This window comes from Herpailurus yagouaroundi, unplaced genomic scaffold (genome assembly GCF_014898765.1).
Source record: "Herpailurus yagouaroundi ecotype Mexico unplaced genomic scaffold, PumYag 28, whole genome shotgun sequence".
Classification (NCBI taxonomy): domain Eukaryota; kingdom Metazoa; phylum Chordata; class Mammalia; order Carnivora; family Felidae; genus Herpailurus; species Herpailurus yagouaroundi.
This window is the reverse complement of record NW_024412376.1, coordinates 8359149-8381660: the sequence shown is the minus strand read 5'-3', so window position 1 is coordinate 8381660 and position 22512 is coordinate 8359149. Positions and strand designations below refer to the sequence as shown.

The following is a 22512-nucleotide window of genomic DNA, read 5'->3' as shown; positions in this document are numbered from 1 at the left end:
CTGCTATTCAGCAGAAGATTATCAATATTATGGATGTAGGGTCTAATGATTACAGGGATCTGACTTAGGACCCATAAGGTGGTGAGCTTGGTGGGCATTAAGAAATTTCATAAGGTTGGGGCACCTGGGTAGCTCAGTCGGTTGGGCGTCCAACTTCGGCTCAGGTCATGATCTCACAATCCGTGAGTTCGAGCCCCGTGTCGGGCTCTGTGCTGATGGCTCGGAGCCTGGAACCTGCTTCGGATTCTGTGTCTCCCCCTCTCTCTGCCCCTCCCCTGCTCATGCTCTGTCTCTCTCTGTCTCAAAAATAAATAAAAACACTGAAAAAAAATTTTATATGGTTAACATATACATATGACACATAAATATATATGTATATTATCTGCATATTGTCTATAATAAAAATGGCACAGCTTTATATATAAGCCTCATCTGTAACAAAGGCTAGGGGCACCTGGGTGGCTCAGTGGGTTGAGCACGTGACTTCAGCTCAGGTCATGATCTCATAGTACATGTGTTTGAGCCCATACTGGTCTCTCTGCAGTCAGTACAGAGCCCACTTCAGCCTCTGTCTCCCTCTCCGCCCCTCCCTGCTAGTGTTTTCTCTCTCTCTCTCTCTCTCTCTCTCTCAAAATAAATAAATAAATAAATGATAAAATAAAATAATAAACATTATGAAAAAAATAAAACAAAGACTAATGTTTGCTTTACAACTAAAAAACTCAAAGAACTCTGAGAAGTGATAAGACGTGTGCATAACTATCAAGTGTATTATTTTTCTCTTACGAATAAACCACATCCAAGAGGCAACCAAATGCATGTATTTCTTGAGTGGAAAATGGTAGTGATACCTTTCTTCTGGAAGCTTTCAGGTGCTATGTTTTCATAGTTAATACGAAACTGAAATATTGCGATGGAGAATCTTGGTTTGGCTCTTCCCAGCCCCTCTGGCCCCTCAGCGATATGGCTTTAGGCCACCGCTCTGTCAAATAGTTCCCACCATATGGTGCTAACAAAACACTGCTACTTCCATTCTCAATGAAGTGGCTACAAAGAACTGACAAACCGCTAAAAGCCTAAATAGCTAACAGTTCATTAACTCTGTGTCGTATTTGGGTCATGCACACGAACTCCTGGGTTCTCTTCCTGGTCCCAGTCAGGAGATCTGAGGGCCACTAATTGTTCCCACGGGGCGGCTTTCGGGCTACAATGTCACCATGCACCAGCGAGCGCCGGGCATCTGTCGTCTGCGGCGTCGCCCCTTTGTAATTGGGTCCATCTTGAGGAAAGCTGCGAAGCTCTGGCTACAGATCCCCCCTTCCCTTTTGGTGAGATAACCAGCTCATTAAATCTCAATGTGAAGGGCATTTTATTACGAAGAGTCAAATCCAAAGATTTACTTGCCCATTTGTCACCTGCTTCCCCCTCCTGCTTATTCCTTTGTATTCGTTAATGGCCTTTCTCGAAGTTATATAATCCTGTCACGGGTATAAAAATATCACTCCAAGGCGGCTCATTTGGCCTAAATCATTCAGCCGTTAGCGATGACAGGGCGGGTGTATGAACCACACTGGAGGCATGAGGACAGCTGTCCCCAACTCTACTCGTTGTCATCAGGCTAAGAAACGCGGAGGTTTTAATAAGATCATAAAGTAGAGTGACATGGACTGGGATGATGGGTAGTTTTCATTTGCATGCCGAATGCCCGGGATAATAAATTAGAGCAATTGAGCAGAAATGGGCAATTTGATTATTCAACATTTTTCACCACCAGCCCAAGCAGCTGGCCCAGGAGCGGTTGTGTTGACTTTTCTCCCCGCGCAGCAGGCTGGCGGGGCCCAGGTGAGGGCAGAGCTGTCACTGTCTCCAACCCAGGCTCTGGGAGCCAGACCCGGGCTTGGCGGGTGTGAACTGATGACCCGGAGGAGGAAGGCTTCATGTGTCTTTGCAGCCGAGGTGGCTGAGAGGGGGGCTGGCCGACTTTTACTGCAACAGGCCCACGCTGATGGAGAGAACACCGGTGCAAAGCACCCTGAATGCAGCAATTTACATTCCTGTCAGAGGGGCTCTCAGTCAGCAGGGTTTTCCTGCAGAAACTCAAATATAGTGTGAGACTGGTCTTTAATTGATTCACTCCGGCCAGGGAGCTCCAGGCCAACTCTTCCACAGTGTTACCAAACTATATATATCATATAATATATTATATATAAATATATATTATTTGATGTATATGTTAATTCTATATATTCTATAAATTATATATTAAATAAATATATAAAATATATCATATTTATAGACTTATTTAATATTATATTATAATATTTATTTAATAATTTATATAATATATAAAATTATAAATATATTTATAACATATGAAATATATAATATGTATTATATATATAAATTATAAACCTTGTGTATAAATTGATTAGATAGGGCAGAAACATAAGTAATTATGAAATTTTATGTTTAATATGACACAGGATCATCTGAGCCACTATAAAATTCTTACTGTTCATTTGGGTTTCATGCTCTTTTTTTTTTTAAATTGATATTTCATTAAAAATAACTTTCAATGTAAGCTTTTTGTTAAGAAGAAGGTGGATGATGAAGTTTATCAGCATTGATGAATGCAGAATGACTTCCTTACAGATTCTCATAGGCACCTTTAAAGCAGTTTACAGTTATGTTCAGAGCTACCCCATGGCTTTATGCGTACCTGATTGATAGCCTTCTGTTTAGACATCTTGTTTTCTTCATACCGCCGTATCTTACAGTAAAACTAGGTGTTAGACATCATGTGGCTCGACTGCTCTTGAAAAAAAGCCTTTTGGTTTTCTTGATTTGTCCCTTCATTAATGTTAGATACTTGGCCTCGCACCCTGGTGTCATGGAGGGGTCTCATACTTTTAACTTAAATAGTACAAGAACTCCAAATTGTTCAGCACTAAAATTGATTTTGATGTCACAACATAAAAAACTTACCAGTTCAACCACGGAGACTCTACTTTATTGATGTATAACAGAGGATTATTACCATTCTTCAGTGCCTTTTAGGGTGGGGTATTAGTGTGTTTATATATATAGACATTTGTGTGCATGTTTGTGTATGCACACATTTGTACATAAACACATACACACACATTTGCATTTACATGAAAGTTCATTTTGCTTTTGAATTAGCTTAGTGAAGAAACTACTCACCCATCCAGTGACCATGCAAACACATTTGGAACTACTCTTCACAGATATTTTCATAGTTATATTAGAAAAATTAGTATTATTACTTTAAGTTAGATAGCATCCTATATTAACCAAATATTTGCTTCCTGTTTTTCTCCTCTCCTTCTTTCTTTTTGTTAACTCTGCTTCCTTTTGCCGTCTCAGTTCCTCTGTCAGCAGCCTAGAGAGAATCACAAAAAGGATATACCGGAGTGGTACAAAACCCAAGAGTTTTGGGTTTCAGGCTGAGGGTCCTACCTGAGGCTGTGACACACAAAAGCTTACAGGGCAACAGCATAGTCAGGCTCACATTGGAATAGCAAAGGCATGGGCTCTGAAGTTCAGAGTCGAGTTCAAATCCTCATACAGGTACTTATAGCAGTGTGACATTTGACTGGGTTGTCCTCTGGGCATTGCTTTTCTTATCTATAAATCAGGGCTACTCACTGAGTTACATCATGAGATTAGTTGTGAGGATTAATTATGTGTGACGCGCTTAAAATGGCCCAGCGTTCAGTATTTAGACCTCTTCTCCTCTGTCTACACTCACTCCCTTGGCGGTCTCATGGAGTCTCAGAGGACTTCAAATGTCTGTAATGTTGATGACTCCCCACTCTATTTCTCCAATACTGACCTCCCTCCTGAACTGCAGACTCATGTATCAAACTGTCTACCTGATGCCTCCTCTGGGATGTCTAACAGGCATCGAAACACATCTCCAACTGCACTCTGCACCCCCTGTCTCTTCATCAGCTCTTTTCTTCTCGGACCCCCCCTTCCCATTCCTTAGGCTGACGTCCTTGGAGGCACCTGGGACTCCTCACTTTCTCTCAAACTCCAGATCTAACTCATTTGTAGTCCTTTGGGGTCTAACTTCAAAATAATTCCCGAATGCAGTCATTCCTCACTATCTCCTCTGCTAACAATCAGCCTGACATAGCTGACATTTATAGACTACCCCGCCAAACAATAGGAAAGTGCACGTGCCCTTCAGTTGCTCCTGAAACATTTACCAAGATAGACCACATCCAGGACATAAAGCATATCTCAGCCATCATTACCTCATTCCCAAGGCGCTAGAGAGCTTCCATTCGCCCCCTCCGATCCACCATCTACCACGCTTTCTCTCTCGTCCTCTGGAGGCAAACTGGTGTGGGCAATTAGGCATCAACAAACCTTTTCTGCAAAGTAGATATTCAGGGCTCTGCAGTCCAGACAGTCTCCGTTGCAGATACTCAGTGCTGCTATGGTGTGGAAACAGCTGTAGATAATAAGAAAATGAAGGAGCACGATTCTGTTCCAATAAAACTTTCTTAACAAAAAACAGGCAATGGGCTGGATTCGGCCTGGGGGCCAACACCTGGACTCCATCAGGGTCTCGCTTGCCCTGTGGATCCTACAGGGTTTGGTCAGTGGGGGAACACTAGCCAGGAATGAGAGGGAGAGAGAATGTTGGCACACGTATTCCACAGGCACCTGCAAGGTCACGGCAGCCTGGCTGTGTCCCTCAACCAACAGCTCGGCCTCCATTAAGCAGCGCACTCCATCGGGTACTCACTCTCTCTGGGTTTTTATGACAATTTTCCCCTCACCTTTTCAGCCTTTGGCGTGGTAACAGTAAATGCTCCATTCCTTACGGGTTCCCGGCATCCTGCCCGTTGTTTGGTAATAGTCCCTTTGCTAAACTGTTCCTCAAATTACCCACTTTAGTGTGCCAGTGTTTCAGCTGGGACCCTGACTGATACACTCAGATTATAGCAATAGCCTTGTGCCCACCCTCCCCCCACTCCCCAGTCTATTTTTAACACAGCGGCTAGAATGATCCTGCTAGGACTGGTAGTGCTGGGTCATGTCACTCATCTGCTCAAACTCGTGGCTGTGTATTTTCTCAGAGTAAATGCTAAAGTTCTTAACTCTGGTCTATAGGCTCTGCACATTTGCCTTCTACCACCCAATATGTCCCATTTCATTTATTTCTATTGCCCTGTCATGCCACTCCTGACTCATTAGCTTCCTCGCTGATGCTGGAACACATCAGGCTCACTCGTACCTCAGGGCCCTTGCACTGGCTACTCCCCCACTGCCAGAAATGTTCTCCCGAATACCTGCAGGGCTTCCTCCCCACCACTTGGCTGACTCCCTGGAGTTTGCTCAAAAAACAGTGAGGACCTCATTTCACATTTTATATGGCCTCTCCTCCTCCACTCCTGGCTGCTTTCCCAGGTCTATTTTATTTTCCGGAACACTTACCAGTTTCTAACATACTCTACAACTTACTGATTGCTCGTTAATCTCTCTCCCCGCTCTAAGTAAGCTCCATGAGGGCAGGGATTTCTATGGCTTGCCGTCCATAGTGACATAGGCATTCAGTACAGACTTAATAAGTGACTTACTAAAATTAGGAAGTTTTAATAAATAAATAATTTGATAAATTAAAGTGATTTGTGGAAAGTACTCTGGATTTCTAGTTGGGAAGCCTGGTCTGGAATCCAAGTTCTGCTTAATTTGTCCGTCATTCCTTTCCTCCCTCTCTTTGTCGTTCCCTTCTTCTGAGACCTGTTGAAATAAGTGTTTGTCTTTATAATTGCGCAGATACTAACAGAAACCTTTACTTAAAAAAATCACACAGTATTCTCACCTCCTAAGCCTTTCAATGTTGATTTCAATAGCCTATGTTCCTTTCCAACCATTGTTCATGCATAGATATAATCTTAAAATGATAAGCATAACATAGGTACTGTTTCTGAATTTTATGTTTTCACTTAATTTTTCCATAATGAAAATGGCTCTCCCCCCACCCCTCCCAACTCCAGTTATTCTCCTTGAGAAAGAAATGAACAGCACACAAAATATGAAAAGAAAATAAGATACTAAAATCTCACCACCTAAGATACCACTATCAGTATTATGTTAAATCATCCTTGCGGGCATCTCTTCAGGCATTTGTATATGTGTGTATACACACACACACACACACACCTATATATATACACATATACATATACACATACATATACACACATACATACACATAGGTACACACACATACACACATATACACATATACCTACATGCATACTTATATACACATACATATATAGACACATATACATAATACAGATACACACATATACATACATACATATATATACACATATACATACATATATACACACAAACACATATATGTAAACATATACACATATGCATACATATATACACACATACCTACATACATATATACACACATATACATACATATATATATATACACATATATGCATACATATATATATTTAACAAAAAAAGGACAGCACTAATGCTATTTTTAGTCACTGAATCTATTAAAAAATAAATAACAATGCAGCATCTCTAACCAGGATATTAGAGGGATGTATAATATTTTATCCATAACTTTCCCCAGTTTGTTTCACTTTCAAGTTGTAATTTCAACGTTTGTTTGTTTTCCGAGGTTAAGCAGTGCGATCTCTCTCAAACTTGAGTATTTTGGATCATTTTAAAGTCAAAATAAGGTTATTGTAAACCCTGAGTACTGACTTCGGTTATTTTGTGAAAACGTTACTTAATATACACTAACATATAACTCAATGCTTCCTATGTTTATAGTTCTCAAGTAAAACCAAAGCAAGTTTATAAATTAAATATAAAAACAACACTATAAAATCAATAAAATCCAAATTAATAACGTTAATATGATGCATGGTACTATTTTGATGACATTAAATTACTAATGTTTGGTTTAACGATTGAATGATACAGCCTCAAATTTGAGCCTATATTTAATTTCTCTCATTATTTTTACTTCAATAATACAGAAAATGTTAATTTGTAATTGTGTTTTACAAATGAGTGTTAATACCTTTAAGGCATTGCTGGCTAGTTCAAGTTAATCATACCACCTACTTAATCAAAATTGCCGCCCATCAATTCATGATAGCAAATTTTAATGAAGTTTCATTCTGTAAAGTTGTTTTGTTCAATTAAAGATACTGGTAATCTTAGCATTGCTGCATTATTGAAGTCTGCTTTCAAATGGCCAATTTTCAGTAGGATTAGGAATGGCAATAGTAATCACTTAATTTTCACTGCAGCTTCCAATTACTGTGCTGATCCACCCAGAGACGGGCACCTTTGCAGGATGGTGACCAGCAATCTGCCTGTGGCCCTGACAGCTTTGGTCCCACTTTAGTTGTCTGAGGTTACATGGCTTGGGGTGGCTCCATTTTCTTACTCCATTTCTCTAGTTAAATCACAGAAGGGGTGCCTGGGTGGCTCAGTTAAGCTTCTGACTTTGGCTCAAGTCAAGATCTCATGGTTTGTGAGTTCGAGCCCCACATTGGGCTCTCTGCTGTCAGTGCAGAGCTCACTTTGGATCCTCTGTCACCCCCCTCTGTCCCTCCCCCTACTCCCATGCACACACTCTCTGTCTCTCAAAAAAAAAAAAAAATTAAATCATGGTAAAATACTGATTTGTAAGGTGTTCCCCTGACATTATTTGGTTATCACTTGGATGAAATATACCCACAAACACAAACTCAGACTTTTAAATGATGTGGTTACTACATGGTTACATTTGGTTAAAAGATGGTCAAAGAGGGGCACCTGGGTGGCTCAGTAGGTTAAGCGTCCCACTCGGCTCAGGTCATGATCTGAGACAGAGCCCTGCGTCAGGTTCTGTGCTGACAGCTCAGAGCCTGGAGCCTGCTTCAGATTCTGTGTCTCCCTCTCTCTCTGTCCCTCCCCTGCTTGCAGTCTGTCTCTATCTGAAAAATAAATAGACATTAAAAATAAATAAATAAATTAGATGGTCAAAGTGATGGTAAAGGTGCTTATGTTTTCCATATCGGGGACCACTATGACTAAGTACAACATGAGCACATTTTCTTAAAAGATCTCACTGGCCCGAGGGCATAGGAGTCTGCACTATAGATTGAGAAACATAGACATATGGGTTTCTACATGGTTCTGAGCTCAAATGATAGCTTCACAACGTATAAACTATGCAAACTTGGGCAGTTTACTTAACTTGTCTGCACCCCACTTTTTTTTAAGTTTGTTTACTTTGAGAGAAAGAGAGAGAGAGAGAGAGGGAGAGAGAGAGAGAGAGAGAGAGAGAGAGAGAGAGAGAATCCCAAGCAGGCTCCACAATCAGCGTGGAGGCCCCCCACCTGGGGCTTGATCTCACTAACTGTGGGATCATGACCTGGGCTGCAATCAAGAGTCGGACGCTTAACTGACTGAGCCGCCCAGATGCACCATCATTTTCCCTATTTGTAAGATGATGATCATTCTCACCGGTCACATGAGAAGAATCAACGTTGGGGAGCTGTAGTGAGAGGATTTAATGAATTGTGACAGACCCCGTGTGCGGCCAGAGCACCGTGTTTGGGAACTCTTTGTTGCCCTTACGAACAGTACAGCTGATGGAGCCTCTAGCCCTGGGGAAAAAGCTTTAGCAGTTCATTTGCGGAGTTCCTAAATCATTGCACTGAGTGGGTGATTATAGACTTCATCACCAGCCAGATATTAAGACCCAGTTTTACAGCCACAACATTACATAATTTTCCAACAAGCAAGGGGATAATCATTTTACATGTGACCAGCCCCTGATCTAAAAGAAGCATTTTTCTTTTCTAAGGTTAAAACCCAAACTCAGTCCGGAGATGGCAGGCCAGTTAAATATGCATCTGAATTATGGGTTGCAATACTTTTAAGGAGCGGCGTTCAGGGAAGAGGAACTACAAGGCAATTAAAAAAAACTTTTGTGGATGATTAAGTGTTTGAACAGCTTTTCCCATCTGATGGCAATAAAGATAAGAACTGGGGTTGATTTTGATGGCTTCCATCTAAAGAGTAGCTTTTTTTTTTTTTAATTTTAGAGAGAGAGAGAATGCACACAAGTGAGTAGGGGAAGGGCAGAGAGAGAAGGGGAGAGTGAATCTTAAGCTGGCTCTGTGTGGAGCCCAAGGTGGGGCTCAATCCCACCACTCCGGGATCATGATCTGACCCCAAATCAAGAGTCAGATGCTCAACCGACTGAACCACCCAGGTGCCCCTAAAGAGGAGCCTTTAACTCATTTTGTAGATATTTCTCCAGACTTATTGCTTCTTCTGGAACTCCATGGAGGAGAAGGTAGTATACTGGAACAGAACATTCGTAGACACACAAGTACGAGACATCCTCTATTACCAATATCTACCTACTGAGAGATAAAGCAAATCTTTTATTTTTATTTATTCACCTGTACACTATTTGAAGCATAGTGCACTTACTACCTTCCGGACAACGTGCATTTTCTCATAGATCAAAGTTAGGTGAATAATTGCTTTATGCTGGGGTCCACTGTGATGCCTGGTAAGATTCACCTGTAGATGGGCCATGATAAGTTGAAGATCACATAGTGACCGGGACCTAACACTGAGCTCAGAAAAGAACCCGCTCTCCTTCCTTCATGACAACGCAGAGTTCGTTTTTGTCCGGAGTCGGTGCGGGGGATGAGCCAGTTTTTAAAAAACCTCTATCTAGTTGGTGGATTTAAAACAAACAAACAAACAAACAAACAAACAAACAAGCAGGCATATAAGGGAGCTGAATATAAGTGACCAGGGGAGGCTGGAAACCTAGAAATGACACTACTGTGTCACCCCCGAAGTAATGGGGGCCTCTAAGCCTGGTACTGACTGACAACAGCGTGCTGTAAGCCAGGGATTAGATCCAGTGCCAGAGCAAAGAAATATTCCTTTCTCTCCCCACTGGAGCCCTGGCCACCTTCCGTCATTATTTCCATTATCTCTTCTTCCATGAGGCCACCTGGCCACTGCCAAGTGTTTCTCAGCTGACACTGTTGATTGTGTTTATTCAAAGTCCTCTGCGGGTCTCGCTCTGCCTCGGCGTTCCCCCCACTGGGCTGTGTGGGGCTGTGGAGTTCTATAACTTTCCTTTCAACAGCTGGCAGCTACAAATTAACTTTTTGACTTCATTAGGCTAATATGCTGAATTATCCCTAATTTGGAGCACCTGAGGCACTCCCCGCCGCCTCCCTCTCCCCTCCAACCGCCTCCTCTCATCAATCAGGGGCCCAGTAGCAGGGAAGCAGCATATGGAGCCAAAGGCCAGCTTGGGCAAAGCCTACATGTGTTTTTCTACCCCGGCCGAAGAACAGAAAGGCCTAGACCTTTGCAATCACCACATCCTGCGGTCAGGGCTGGCGTGAATACAAGACACAGCTGCACTGCAGAAATAGTGAATGTGACCAGACAGGTCAATCATCCCCCTGCCTTTGGGGTATGCGCCAGTCCTCCAGCAAGTCCCATCCTGGATGGTGGGACTCAGAACTGCCTTCAGGGGCAGGGATAACTTATTATGATTGCCTCCGGCATTCCCAGAAGTCAGACTAAGCGGGAGAGCATTCCCTTTTACCCCTCCCCGTTTTCCCAGCAGTCAGAAGGCCAAACGCTTTTACCTTACACAATCAGTGAGACATAGGGCAAAAAAAAAAAACAAACAAAAAACTAAAAACCAAAAAAAAAAAAAAAAACAACCCAAGACCAACCCCGCCCTCCCCCCCAAGTTTTATAGTCTTTCTCAAGTCATACCTGCATTTCCTGACAGGGGATCCTGGCTTGCTTCCTTCCAGCTGGATTTCCTTAAAGCCCCAAAATAGTTCAACACAGTCTATGAAGTTGAACAAAGATCTTCCCACTATCCTGTCAGGCTCAAGTGCCAATTTTCTTCCCAGAGAGTTTTCCCTAGAGGGCACTGAAGGAAAACCAGCACAAACAGAACTCTTAAAATCTCTTTCGGATCCATGGTGCACTGCTCCCTGCAGTTTTAGCGGATAAAAACTCTTTTCATCATATGGCTCTCCTGGAACCTTCCCTCCCTAAAAGCTTGGCCTGAGAATGAGGCTGGGGAGACGGAAAAAGGCAGATAAACAAGATTTGCTGGAACAAAAGAGCCAAAACGTCCCTGACTTAAATCTTATAAGGGGAGTTACACTTTGTAAAAGCAATTCAGAGGCACTTTGTACATGGAGCAGTCATGGAAATAGTTTCTTAGAGATAGAATTGGAGCATAGGAAGGGAACGTCGATGCCTGGAATCTTAAATTGGATATTACTTGGTTTTACTCCCCTTAGGGTTTGTTTTCTGCAAGCTTTTGTTTTTATAGTTTATGGTTCAGGCAACCCTATGTCCTAATTTTCCTAGGACAATCCTTGTTTACACTTGTGATCCTAATGAACTTTTCAAAAGTGTCTTCTACTTTCAAGAATATTCCAATTAGAAAAATAAGTTACAGGGTCACCCTCTGACCTGTGAACTTCCCAGTGACCATTTGTCCGATCTCCCGACTCAAGATGATAGAGTGGATCAGCTGCTTTTTAAGAATTTAAATTAACATCATGAGAGAAAAGGTAGCCTTTCAAAACCCATTTCTTCTCTGTCACCTTTTCCTCCTCATACAGGGCAAAAAAGTGATCGAGAAGCCATGTGTTGGAAAGAGCGTAGAATTTGGAATGGTAAGGGCTTGGGTTTTAATTCACCTGGTGACACTTTGAACTTTGGTCAAGTAAGTTTAGCTCTGTACCTCATTGTCTTGGTCTAAAAGATGAAACTATATAAAAGATAACTGAAAGTGTTACATAGTGATGCTATGCTTATGGAACCAGCACAGAGGCTGGGAGAGGCAGCCCGAGCAGGCTGTAAGTAGGTGCAGGTGGAACAGCCTCCGAGTAGCAGAAGAAAGGCTCGAGGTTTGGGTCAGATGATCTCCGGTTGAGTATTTCCTATGTAAGCAAATAGCTATGTAACCTTGGACAAGCCCGCCAATTTCCTTCCCTCAGTTTCATCTAGGTCTGGCCTAACTTGCACTTTCTCTCTTTTAGTGGTAAAATGAAGTAATGCTTATGAAAAACTTTATAAACTGTAAAGTTTGTATTGATATCAACTATCATTTCCTGATGCTGTTTTGGAAAATATTCTTATATGTTATGAGAAGGTGGTTCACGTTACATTCTGAGCGCGGGAAAGTGCGCCAGACTTGAGAATGAGGGTCCTGATTTCTGAAGCCCCGAGGTCTGCCTGGAGTGGGCTGTGAGCTGAAGTCAATGGGTGAAGGCGTGTAGAGGCGAATCAGTCGTCAATGAAAGAAACACCTTAATGATCCTAGTGGTTGGAGACACTGTGTCCACTCTGTTTGGCTGACACAATTCATTCCTTACCCAAGAATCACCTTCTCTTATTTTCTGGTAACAGACCCCTAATTTTAAAAATTTTTTTTTTTTTCAACGTTTATTTATTTTTGGGACAGAGAGAGACAGAGCATGAACGGGGGAGGGGCAGAGAGAGAGGGAGACACAGAATCGGAAACAGGCTCCAGGCTCTGAGCCATCAGCCCAGAGCCCGACGCGGGGCTCGAACTCACGGACCGAGAGATCGTGACCTGGCTGAAGTCGGACGCTTAACCGACTGCGCCACCCAGGCGCCCCAACAGACCCCTAATTTTAAGGTGGAAAAAGATTCTCTATCCCAGTGGAAGTTGGGATAGACTTCTGTTCCTAGTCCTCTGTTCCTAGTCCCAGTGGCTGAACTATGCTTGGTTTCAGTTGGAGCGATATCTGTTCGCTCGTGCCAGAGATCGTCTTAAGCGTGAGCTCAAGTTTCAATTTTGGCCAATGAGGCATAAAATGAAAGTGTGAGAGATGGAATTTCTCTTCCAGTATAAAAAGACAGACCCTTTCTCCTGTTCCTATTCCTTGCCTTGACTTCATCATAGAAGGACTTTGGTGGCTGCCATGCAAACAAGAGATGCTGCCTTGAGTGTCCAGCTCTTGGCTTCAGCTCAGGTCATGATCTTGCTGTTCATGGGATTGACCCCCACATTGGGCTCTGCGTTGAGTATGAAGCCTGCTTAAGATTCTCTCTTTCTCTCCCTCTGCCCCTTTTCCCTGCTTGCTCTCTCTCTCTCTCTCAAAGAAAAAGAAACAAACAAAACACAAGGAGAGACCACATGCATGAGGATGAGCAGCCAGAACGTGAGGACAGTCTCACTGCCGTTGCTGAACCATTGATCATCTCAGGAGTGTCTACCATTAGATCACTTAGAGGAAATCATGAATGTATATGTACTGTTTGTTCCACTCTTAGATATACAGCCAGACGAATTCCTAACTGACACATCCCTATAAGATACAATTGGATAAGTGAATCCAGTTTCATTTTTTCTGGTGTTTTCTTTCAACTGTCTTTGGCGATTAACAGTTTGGCTGAATATTTTGCTTGGGTCATGAAAAGAAGACAAAATATCAGCTGCAGATACAGTTCTCTTATTTCATTTTTTTAAAATGTATTCCTACATATTTGCGAAGATAAATGTGGAAATTACAGGGTAGCAAGAGGATGTTGTTTTCTAAAAGGAAAGGATTTTTAGACTCCCAATCAGTGGATGCATAAATTCTTCTGTGATGAAGCCATGAAATGTAACTCATTCAATTGGTCTAAACATTTCAAATTTGTATTTTTGGAGCCTGGAATCCTTTATGTCTTCAGACCACATACTACGTGTATCAAAACTGAGTTAAAAATAATAAAAATAAGATTTGAAAAACCACATTGGGCTTCCTTGTCGGCAGTGGTTCCATTCTTACGTGTCAGAATTAATATTTCACACATAGCAGCTCATTAAAAAAAGTAACCTTGGAACACAAGGTCAGGTGGAGATTTTTTTTAAGATGTGCTAGAAATTACGCAGCCATAAAAAGCATTCCCACTAATTATCTTGGCACTCACGTTATGCTGACCATTTTGTCACCAAGTTGGAGGTGGCAGAGTAGAGAACCCCCTCCATGCTGTCTCATGCATTGCTTTGCTCAATTTTCTCTCAAACTCATTTACTCAATGTGGATATTTATGCAAGAGAGGGTAATGAGGTAGCCAAAGGTTATAGGGGGTGCAAAGGGCTTTTGGATGAGGAGAGCATTGGTAACTAGCGAGGCCAGCCTCGGGCTGTCTGAAATTGAAATTTGGGGCTAAATTAATAACTCAACCTGAGCACATGCAGTTTTACAGTAAGTCTGTCTCCTCTATGGTTGACACTATGTAGTTTGACATAAAAGGATCTCTAGATATGATAGAAAAAATTAAGTTCAATACTATTCCACTGAAAGTAGTGCCTTTTTTGGGGGAAGAAGACAAACCAAAAGGGGTGGTGGGACACATACTATTTAAACTTTCTCCAGAATGTGCTTTCTTTTTTTTTTAAGTTTATTTATTTTGACAGAGAGAGCATGTGCATGTGCACGCATGCAATAAGGGAAGGCACAGAGAGAGGGAGAGAAAGAATCCCAAGCAGGCTCCATGCTGTCAGTGCGGGTCCCCATGTGGGGCTTGATGTCCTGAATCATGAGATCATGACCTGAGATGAAATTAAGAGTCAGACGCTTAACTGACTGAGCCACCCAGGCGCCCCTAGAATGTGCTTTCATATTTTGGTCTGTAGAATGTGTTCGCTTGTGTGTAGACATAGTTATGATCTTGCACATAATTACATGCACAAACAGGCATCTGTTCTACAGTTAACGCTCCTCATGATTCCCTTCAAAGTCAGTATCAACTAGGGTCTAGGTAAAGCTCAGGGGCAGGGCAAGATGTTGATTGGATTCATGTCAGTGCTTTTCTTTTATTTAATTTCTTTGCATTTCAGGACCAGGAACATTGAGATAATTTCCCAAAGTCTGGTTATAGATATGGTGGGGTATTTATCCATATTTTCAGTATGGAAAATGCCCCCTTCAGAGGAATGCTCCCAGGGGGAAAAATGCCAAAAGTGACTATGAATAAACAAGAAAAAGATACCTGGGAGACATTATAGATTGGCCACTGAAGACATTAACTTACAGCTATTCTGTAGACCGAAAGGCAGTCACAATCTGAGGCATCACTGAAGCAGATTAGGATGAAAATAGAAAAGAGAATCCTACCCTTGTCCCAAATCGTGTTTGCCTTCCCAGTATTGGATGATATACTTGGTTATGTTTCAAAAAAGATGTAACCTCTTGATAGGATCTAGAAAAGGACACACCGATTGGAAGAGGAAAGGAGTTTGCTATAGGATGGCCAATGAACATTCTCTGAACTATATACTGTGGGAAGCCATGGCCAAAGCATGACTGACTGGTGGCTTTGTTGGGGATAGAAATAGCATTTAGCAAAACTTGCAATTTAAAGTCCTCCAAAATTGAACAAATCAAAGGATTCTTTCAAAAAAAAAATTTTTTAACATTTATTGAGAGACAGAGAGAGACAGAGAGTGAGCAGGCGAGGGGCAGAGAGAGACATACACACAGAATCTGAAGCAGGCTCCAGGCTGTGAGCTGTCAGCACAGAGCCCGATGTGGGGCTCAAACCCATAAACTGCAAGATCATGACCCGAGCCGAAGTCAGATGCTGAATCTACTGAGCCACCCAGGCACCCCTGGGATTCTTTTGTATAAACAAGGAATCCAGGATTTAAGTGATCATTTTAATGTCATCCAGAAGCCACACTGGAACCGTGATGTTGTGATGAATGCTGCAGTGGGTTTTAACTTCCTAGCAGTTCTTTGTGAGCTGGGATATGAGGTAAATAAACGACATGATCTCCAAACTCTGTTCTGGCGATCTGGTGTTATGGTGCCATCTGATCATCCATGACAGACCATTGATAAGGGCCGTCTCTGGTCACTGATAATGCACAGATTGTGAGGCCGTCTATGTACTTTTTCAGCAAGAGGTGCTCTGTGATTTCCTTTATTCCAAGAATTGATTCTCTCACCAGTCCAGGAGTAGCCCAGGGTGAAAGGCAAGACCTTTTCCTCTCCTTTAGCACAACCAAGAATAAAGGTGTTTAAAAAGTCTCTTTTATTTAACTTAAAAAAGGTACCTCCTAGCTACCTGTTCTTTTCTCACTTTTTCTCCAATAATTCAGCCAGAAGCTGAATGACAGGCATGCTAAGCTTTATAACCAGTGCCCCCTACAATTTGGCCCCAATTTCTGCTCCCAATCTAATTTCCCACAACTCAAACCCCAAGTCAAACTGAACTGCATTGTTCTTTCCAAAGATGCCCATTTTCATGTTCTTCAAACCTCCCACAGTGGCCCCTTTTTCTAACTTCCTTTTTTTACCGTCAAGAAATGATCTGGTCTCCAATTTTACATAGAACCACAAGTACAACCTCAACTTACCATGGCTGAATCTTCAAACCCTATGCCCAGGGCTCATCTTCTCTTGATTTTCTGTGTTTGTCTGTTTGTTTTTAAAAATTTTTTTTTAAATGTTTTTTACTTATTTTTGAGACAGAGAGAGACAGAGCATGAGCAGGGGAGGGGCAGAGAGAGAGGGAGACACAGAATCCGAAGCAGGCTCCAGGCTCCGAGCTGTCAGCACAGAGCCCGACGCAGGGGTCGAACTCACAGACTGTGAGATCATGACCTGAGCTGAAGTCGGACGCCTAACTGACTGAGCCACACAGGCGCGGCCCTGTCTGTTTTTAAATTTGTTCTTTCGCTTGTATCTTTCCTTTATCTCCTAGATCCCTGCTGCCAGGACTAGAACATGCTCACATCTCATCCACTGTAAAAATACCCTCTCTCACTGTCACTCCCCAGTGACATTGCTCTTACCAATAATATCTGGTACCTGATACTAAAGACATTGCTCTTACCAATAATATCTAGTACCTCTGCAGTTATAAGCATATAATAATGATATAATTCACTATATAATGTTTTTCTTTCCTCTTGATGAAAGTGTTATGGGTTTGTTTAACTCATTACTGAGCAGCTAATGCCTAGTGCCATGTCTAAGCTGTAGTAAGGAGGTATTCAATAACTTTTTGATGACTGATTAATAACGTGAGCGAATGAAGGAATGGATGAATAATGCTCTTTTTCGGCTTTTTGCGCATATTGTTCCTTCTGTGTATCAGAGTGCTCTTTCCTGTCCCTATTTCTCTTACCCAAATCCTACAGTTCACCAGTTGATATTCAAATGAACCATACCGTATTGCCCACTTTCTCCCACCCTGGCAGGACTTCCTGATATCTCCAAGTGAAAATAGCTGTTCCCTCCTCAAAATGTTCATCGTTCGAAGCTTCTGGTACGCACAGTCTAGGAACTTGTGTTCATGACTCTTCTTCAGTAAAATATTGAGTGCTTATTGAGGACAGGTTCCAATACAGCGACATCATATATCCCCCACAAGAACACGGCTTTGTACAGGAAAAGGGCTCAACAAGACCTAAGCTAATCAAATCATTCATTTGCTCCTTCACTCAACTATTTATTGAGCTTCCATTAAAACCCAGATAAATGTGCCAGAAATAAAATGATGAGCAAGACATAGTCTCTGTCTTTTTTTAAAGTTTATTTTATTTATTCTGAAAGAGAGAGAGCATGTGTGCAAGTGGGGGAGAGGCAGAGAGACGGAGAGAGAGAGAATCCCAAGCAAGGTCCTCACTGTCATCACAGAGCCCAACATGGGCCTCGATCTCCCAAATCATGGGATCATGACCTGAGCTGAAATCAAGACTTGGACTCTTAACTGACGAGCTGTGCAGGTACGCCTAGTCTCTGTCTTTACAAAACTTACGGTAGGGGAGAGAGAAGTATTCACAGGAAACTGTATTAATGTGGTAGGTATTAATGGTAAGGATAACTGTGAAAAGGGGCACAGAGGGCAGCTTGTTGGATTCAGAGAAATCTCTTCAGAGAAAGGTAGACCTGAGTTGAGTCCTAGGATGAGCCAAAATTGGCCTAGGCTGAGAGTGCAGAAGGAGGCACATGTGAACAACTTCAACGGTGAGCCCAGGAATGGCAATCTCAGGGAACAAAGGGTCTGGTGTGAGGCTAAGGGGGCAGGTGGAGGGGAAACCACAGCCAGATCTCCATGACCTTTATTTAAAGACAAAAGGGAACCACTGAACTGGAGAATCATATGACTGGGTTTGTGTGTTAGGAAGTTCTCTCTCTGGCTGTTGGAGATGCACATGCGCTCACACCCACAGACAGAGAGACAGACAGACAGACAGACACACACACACACACACACACACACACACACAATGGGGACTTCCTCGGTAGAAGTTAAACTCCCTCATCTTCGATTTCCCTCTGTCCGTATACATTTTCTGGGATTTACCATTTGCCCCTGAGGTAAAGTGTGTTGTGCATCTTGTCCTTTGGTCAATTTTTTTCTGTGAGACTTTAATAGTCTTCTCAGGTTGCTCAGAATTAATGAGGCAAATGTCCTCAATCAAGAAGCAATTTAAGAACATGCTGCTAATTTCAATGAGTTCTGTAAATGAACTAATTTAATACCAGTTGACCTTTTTATTTAGGGAGAATGATTTGTGGCTCTGTTTTCCTGATTTGTGCCTACAAGCCCTGGCAGTCTGAATGGGCATTTTGAGCCCAGGGGTAAATATTAATCATGGAACCAGGATGGCGTACTTCTAAGTGGAGTGTGGAACATTCACCTCAGTGAGGAGGTGGAGGGTATCTTTTCAGAGGAAGTTCTTGACCATGTTTATTAAAGTGGAAGGCCGTTTATTAAAACGGAAGGCATTTCATTTCATTAAAATGAAATAAAGAATCCTATAAGTCTCAGGTGATATAGCCCAGGCAGAAAGAGGCTGATAATGTTGAGATTTTAACCATGTCCTATGGATTTTGGTACCCTATTCTTTTTAAATTTTTTCACCTCTTTCAAGCTGGGCTGGTACGAATTGCTTTTTAAAATATTTTTCTTTATTACCATAGAGGAAAATCTTACCTCCTGAATACGACTGAGGCACACTACGTGATACTTTGGTGATCTTTCCATTACCTCTGTCTTTTACCACATCATCTAGTAAAGGACCAACATCTCTGCAGCATTTCCTCTAAGATCAAGCTATCAGTAGGAATGTATCTGTTGCTGATGACTTTGTGTGAAAGGTTTTGCCTTAAACCAGCAGATCTACAGGTCTACAAACAATGAGAAGATTTGACCATGCCATCATACCAATACAAGGATGAAATATTGTTTCTTTCACTGAAGCCGTTTCCATTTAATGGGAAAGTATTGTTTTAAGTATGGTTTAACGTTGTTGAATCAAGGCTGAATCAGCAGCTTTGAATGCCTGGTAAACTCAATCTTCTTTGAAAACCAAGGGGGAGGAAAATTGAACTGGTAAAATCAGGATAGAGTAGAATTTCTTTTAGAAGAGGTTAAAGGCACTAACCACAAAGGAAATGATTAATAAAGTGACTACATTAGATCCAAGAACTCCTATTCATAAAAAAAAAAAAAAAAAGATAGTATGAACCAAACAAAAAGGGAAGCCACAGAGTGGGAAAAGATATTTGCCACACATATCACCATTAAGGGGCTTGTATCAAGTATGAAAATAGAGCTCTTGCAACCATATATAAAAGTGGCCAAAAGTCTTGAATAAGAATTTTGGGCATGAGGAAATCCAATGGTCAATGAATATTTGAAAAGGAGCTCAAGTTCCTCAGCAATCAAGGCCATGCAAATTAAATTATTGGATGTCATTATCTGCCCATCAGACTGGCAAAAATTAACAAATTGAACAATCCATCTTGGTTGGCCCCGACCAAGAAAAACAGGAACTCTCACGTACTGCCGGTAGGAGCAAAACTATGAAGTCTGTGATGAAAGACACGTTGACATTGCCTAGAAGAGCTGAAGATACACGTCCTCTGTGATTCAGCATCTCCACTTGAAAGTGAGAAAGTCACACACTTATTTGGTAACAGGTTGTTCCACTTTAAGAATCTGGAAGAGAATTTGGTTTTGTTTGGATGCAAGAGAGACTCTGAAGCAAGTGTAGGATAATGGAGAATTAGGGAGTACATAAAGGGACGTTTGCACAACAAGATAGGAAGGAAGGAAACAGAGTGAAGCAAAGAAGGAAGAAAGGAAACATGCAACAAAGGAAGGAGGGGGGAGGGAGGAAAAGAGGAAGAAGGGAAGCAGGCAGGAGAGAAGGGAGGGAGAGAAGGAGTAAGGGAAGATGTTTTCTGAGGCTTTTGGCAAAATGAGTTCTTGATGAAGAAACTGAAAAATGTTTATTTATTTTTTTTTTTTTAATTTTTTTTTCAACGTTTATTTATTTTTGGGACAGAGAGAGACAGCATGAACGGGGAGGGGCAGAGAGAGAGGGAGACACAGAATCGGAAACAGGCTCCAGGCTCCGAGCCATCAGCCCAGAGCCTGACGCGGGGCTCGAACTCACGGACCGCGAGATCGTGACCTGGCTGAAGTCGGACGCTTAACCGACTGCGCCACCCAGGCGCCCCTGAAAAATGTTTAGATTTTGATGTTCTGCAGACCAGATAATTTTCCTTAATTTGTATGGGATAGTGACTAGGACAAAGAAACCATTTCTTAAATTAGACGCTATGGCCTTAACTTTTTTTTAATGTTTATTTACTTTTGAGAGGGAGAGTACTTGCATTACATCTACATTCTACCCCAAAAGACTGATTTCACAGAATCGCTATTTATGTAGATTTATCCACATTTTTAGTCTTCCAGTTCTTCATTTGTCCTGAAATCCACGTTTTCGTCTGGGACTGCCTTCCTCTGGCCTGAAGTATTTAATAATTCTTTTTGTGCACATCTACTGGTGAAAAGTGTCACTTGGTTTTGCTTGTTTGGAAACTTTTTATTTTGTACTCATTTTTGAAGTATATTTTTACTGGATATAAAATTCTTTGTTGGTAGTGATCCACCCTGCCCCCCACCGTCATTTTATTTTTGTACTTTTTTAGTATTTATTTTTGAGAGAGAGAGACAGAGTGTGAGCAGGGGAGAGACACACACACACACAGAGAGAGAGAGAGATGTAGAATCCGAAGAGGGCTCCAAGCTCTGAGCTGTCAGCACAGAGCCTGATGCGGGGCTCGAACCCACGAGCTGTGAGATCATGATCTGAGCCAAAGTCAGATGCTTAACCTACTGAGCCACCAGTGCACCCCTAGCTGGATACTTTGGATCCCAGGCCCCACCTCACCCAAAAACGTCAGAAAAATGTCTTTTTTTTTGTTGTTATTTATGAAAGTAATAGCTCTCAGGCATTACCACTCCTATCTTCTCCTCTGTTTAGTGATGTTGGGGGAAGGCATTATTGTTGCCTGTGGAGGATGAGGAAAACAAATGAGCAGCTGGCTTGGCCCTGTCTCCCCTTTCTATGATTCTATGATTCTTACCTTTTGTTTTATCACCTCTGTGCTTCCTCAGGTGGAGCGGAAACATAGGAGGAATTCATCATTGTCAGGCTGGGTAGCTTATCTTCAGGAATTAGGGATACTTACTGAGGTGTATAAAGCAGGTTAATGTAAAAGTTTCTGAGCTTTTAAAGCTACATATACATATATCATATGTATATCCCTATCCTATGTGATATAGGATATCAGGTCTCTTGGGTTAATTTTTACTAGTTCCATTAGTCCCTTCTAGATCCTACCTGCGTGTTACATGCTGTGTAGCTCCAGCAAAGCCTGTATTTGGCCATGGTACGGTCAGGCTGGGACCCACAACTTCCGAAGGGGAATGACGCCTATCTCAGCCAGTTGGTGAAATCTTATCCAGGACTATGTTGGACACTCAGCCAAAACCTTTTTTTTTTTTTTTCTTGATTTGATGTCAACAAGTTTATTTACCATGCCCAGTTTGCTCATTTACCCATATTTTCTGATCTCGAATTGGTTCAAGACACTGTGCTATGTCTTATGGGAAATACAGATACAGGGAAGATGTGGTCCCTGCCCTTTGGAAGCACTCAAATGAGGAACTAACTGTGGCATTTTTGGTACTATGTTAAGCAGATGTCTACAGAAAGTGAAGATCTTTGCAAGCTGGAAGCCAACTTTGGTGAAGATGCAAAATTTACACATTGAGCACCAATTTAATGCCACCAATTTTTTTTTTCTTCTATTGGGTAATTCATCCATCCTTAAGTAACACCCAACACTCAAACAAAAAGCAGTAACTATATCAGTGACAGAAAGTAGTTAGCAACATCATTTTAACTACCTGGTACAACTCTGGGAAACTGAAGAAATCTAATGCATGCCCTTAACCAAGGAGTGTGTGTGCCAAGTGGGTTATTTGAAGATGCATTTTACTTCTTCAGTAGCATGAATGGAAACTTTTCAAGGGAAATTCATCTGGTCTCTCTGTCTTAATATGCTCTGTTTATTCATGTTGAGTCTGAGCTACATG

General features: G+C 41.9%; 1 protein-coding gene across 1 annotated transcript; it reads right to left on the bottom strand.

Moving 5' to 3' along the window:
• Positions 1–1613: 1613 nt before the first annotated feature.
• Positions 1614–21802, bottom strand: LOC121009686 (uncharacterized). The gene is made up of 4 exons (XM_040470710.1): positions 21755–21802; positions 10840–11126; positions 4399–4483; positions 1614–2002 (listed from the first exon to the last, which is right to left on the bottom strand). The coding sequence occupies exons 1-4, from the start codon at positions 21800–21802 to the stop codon at positions 1751–1753; spliced, it is 672 nt and encodes a 223-aa protein (XP_040326644.1). The 3' UTR covers positions 1614–1750.
• Positions 21803–22512: the final 710 nt, after the last annotated feature.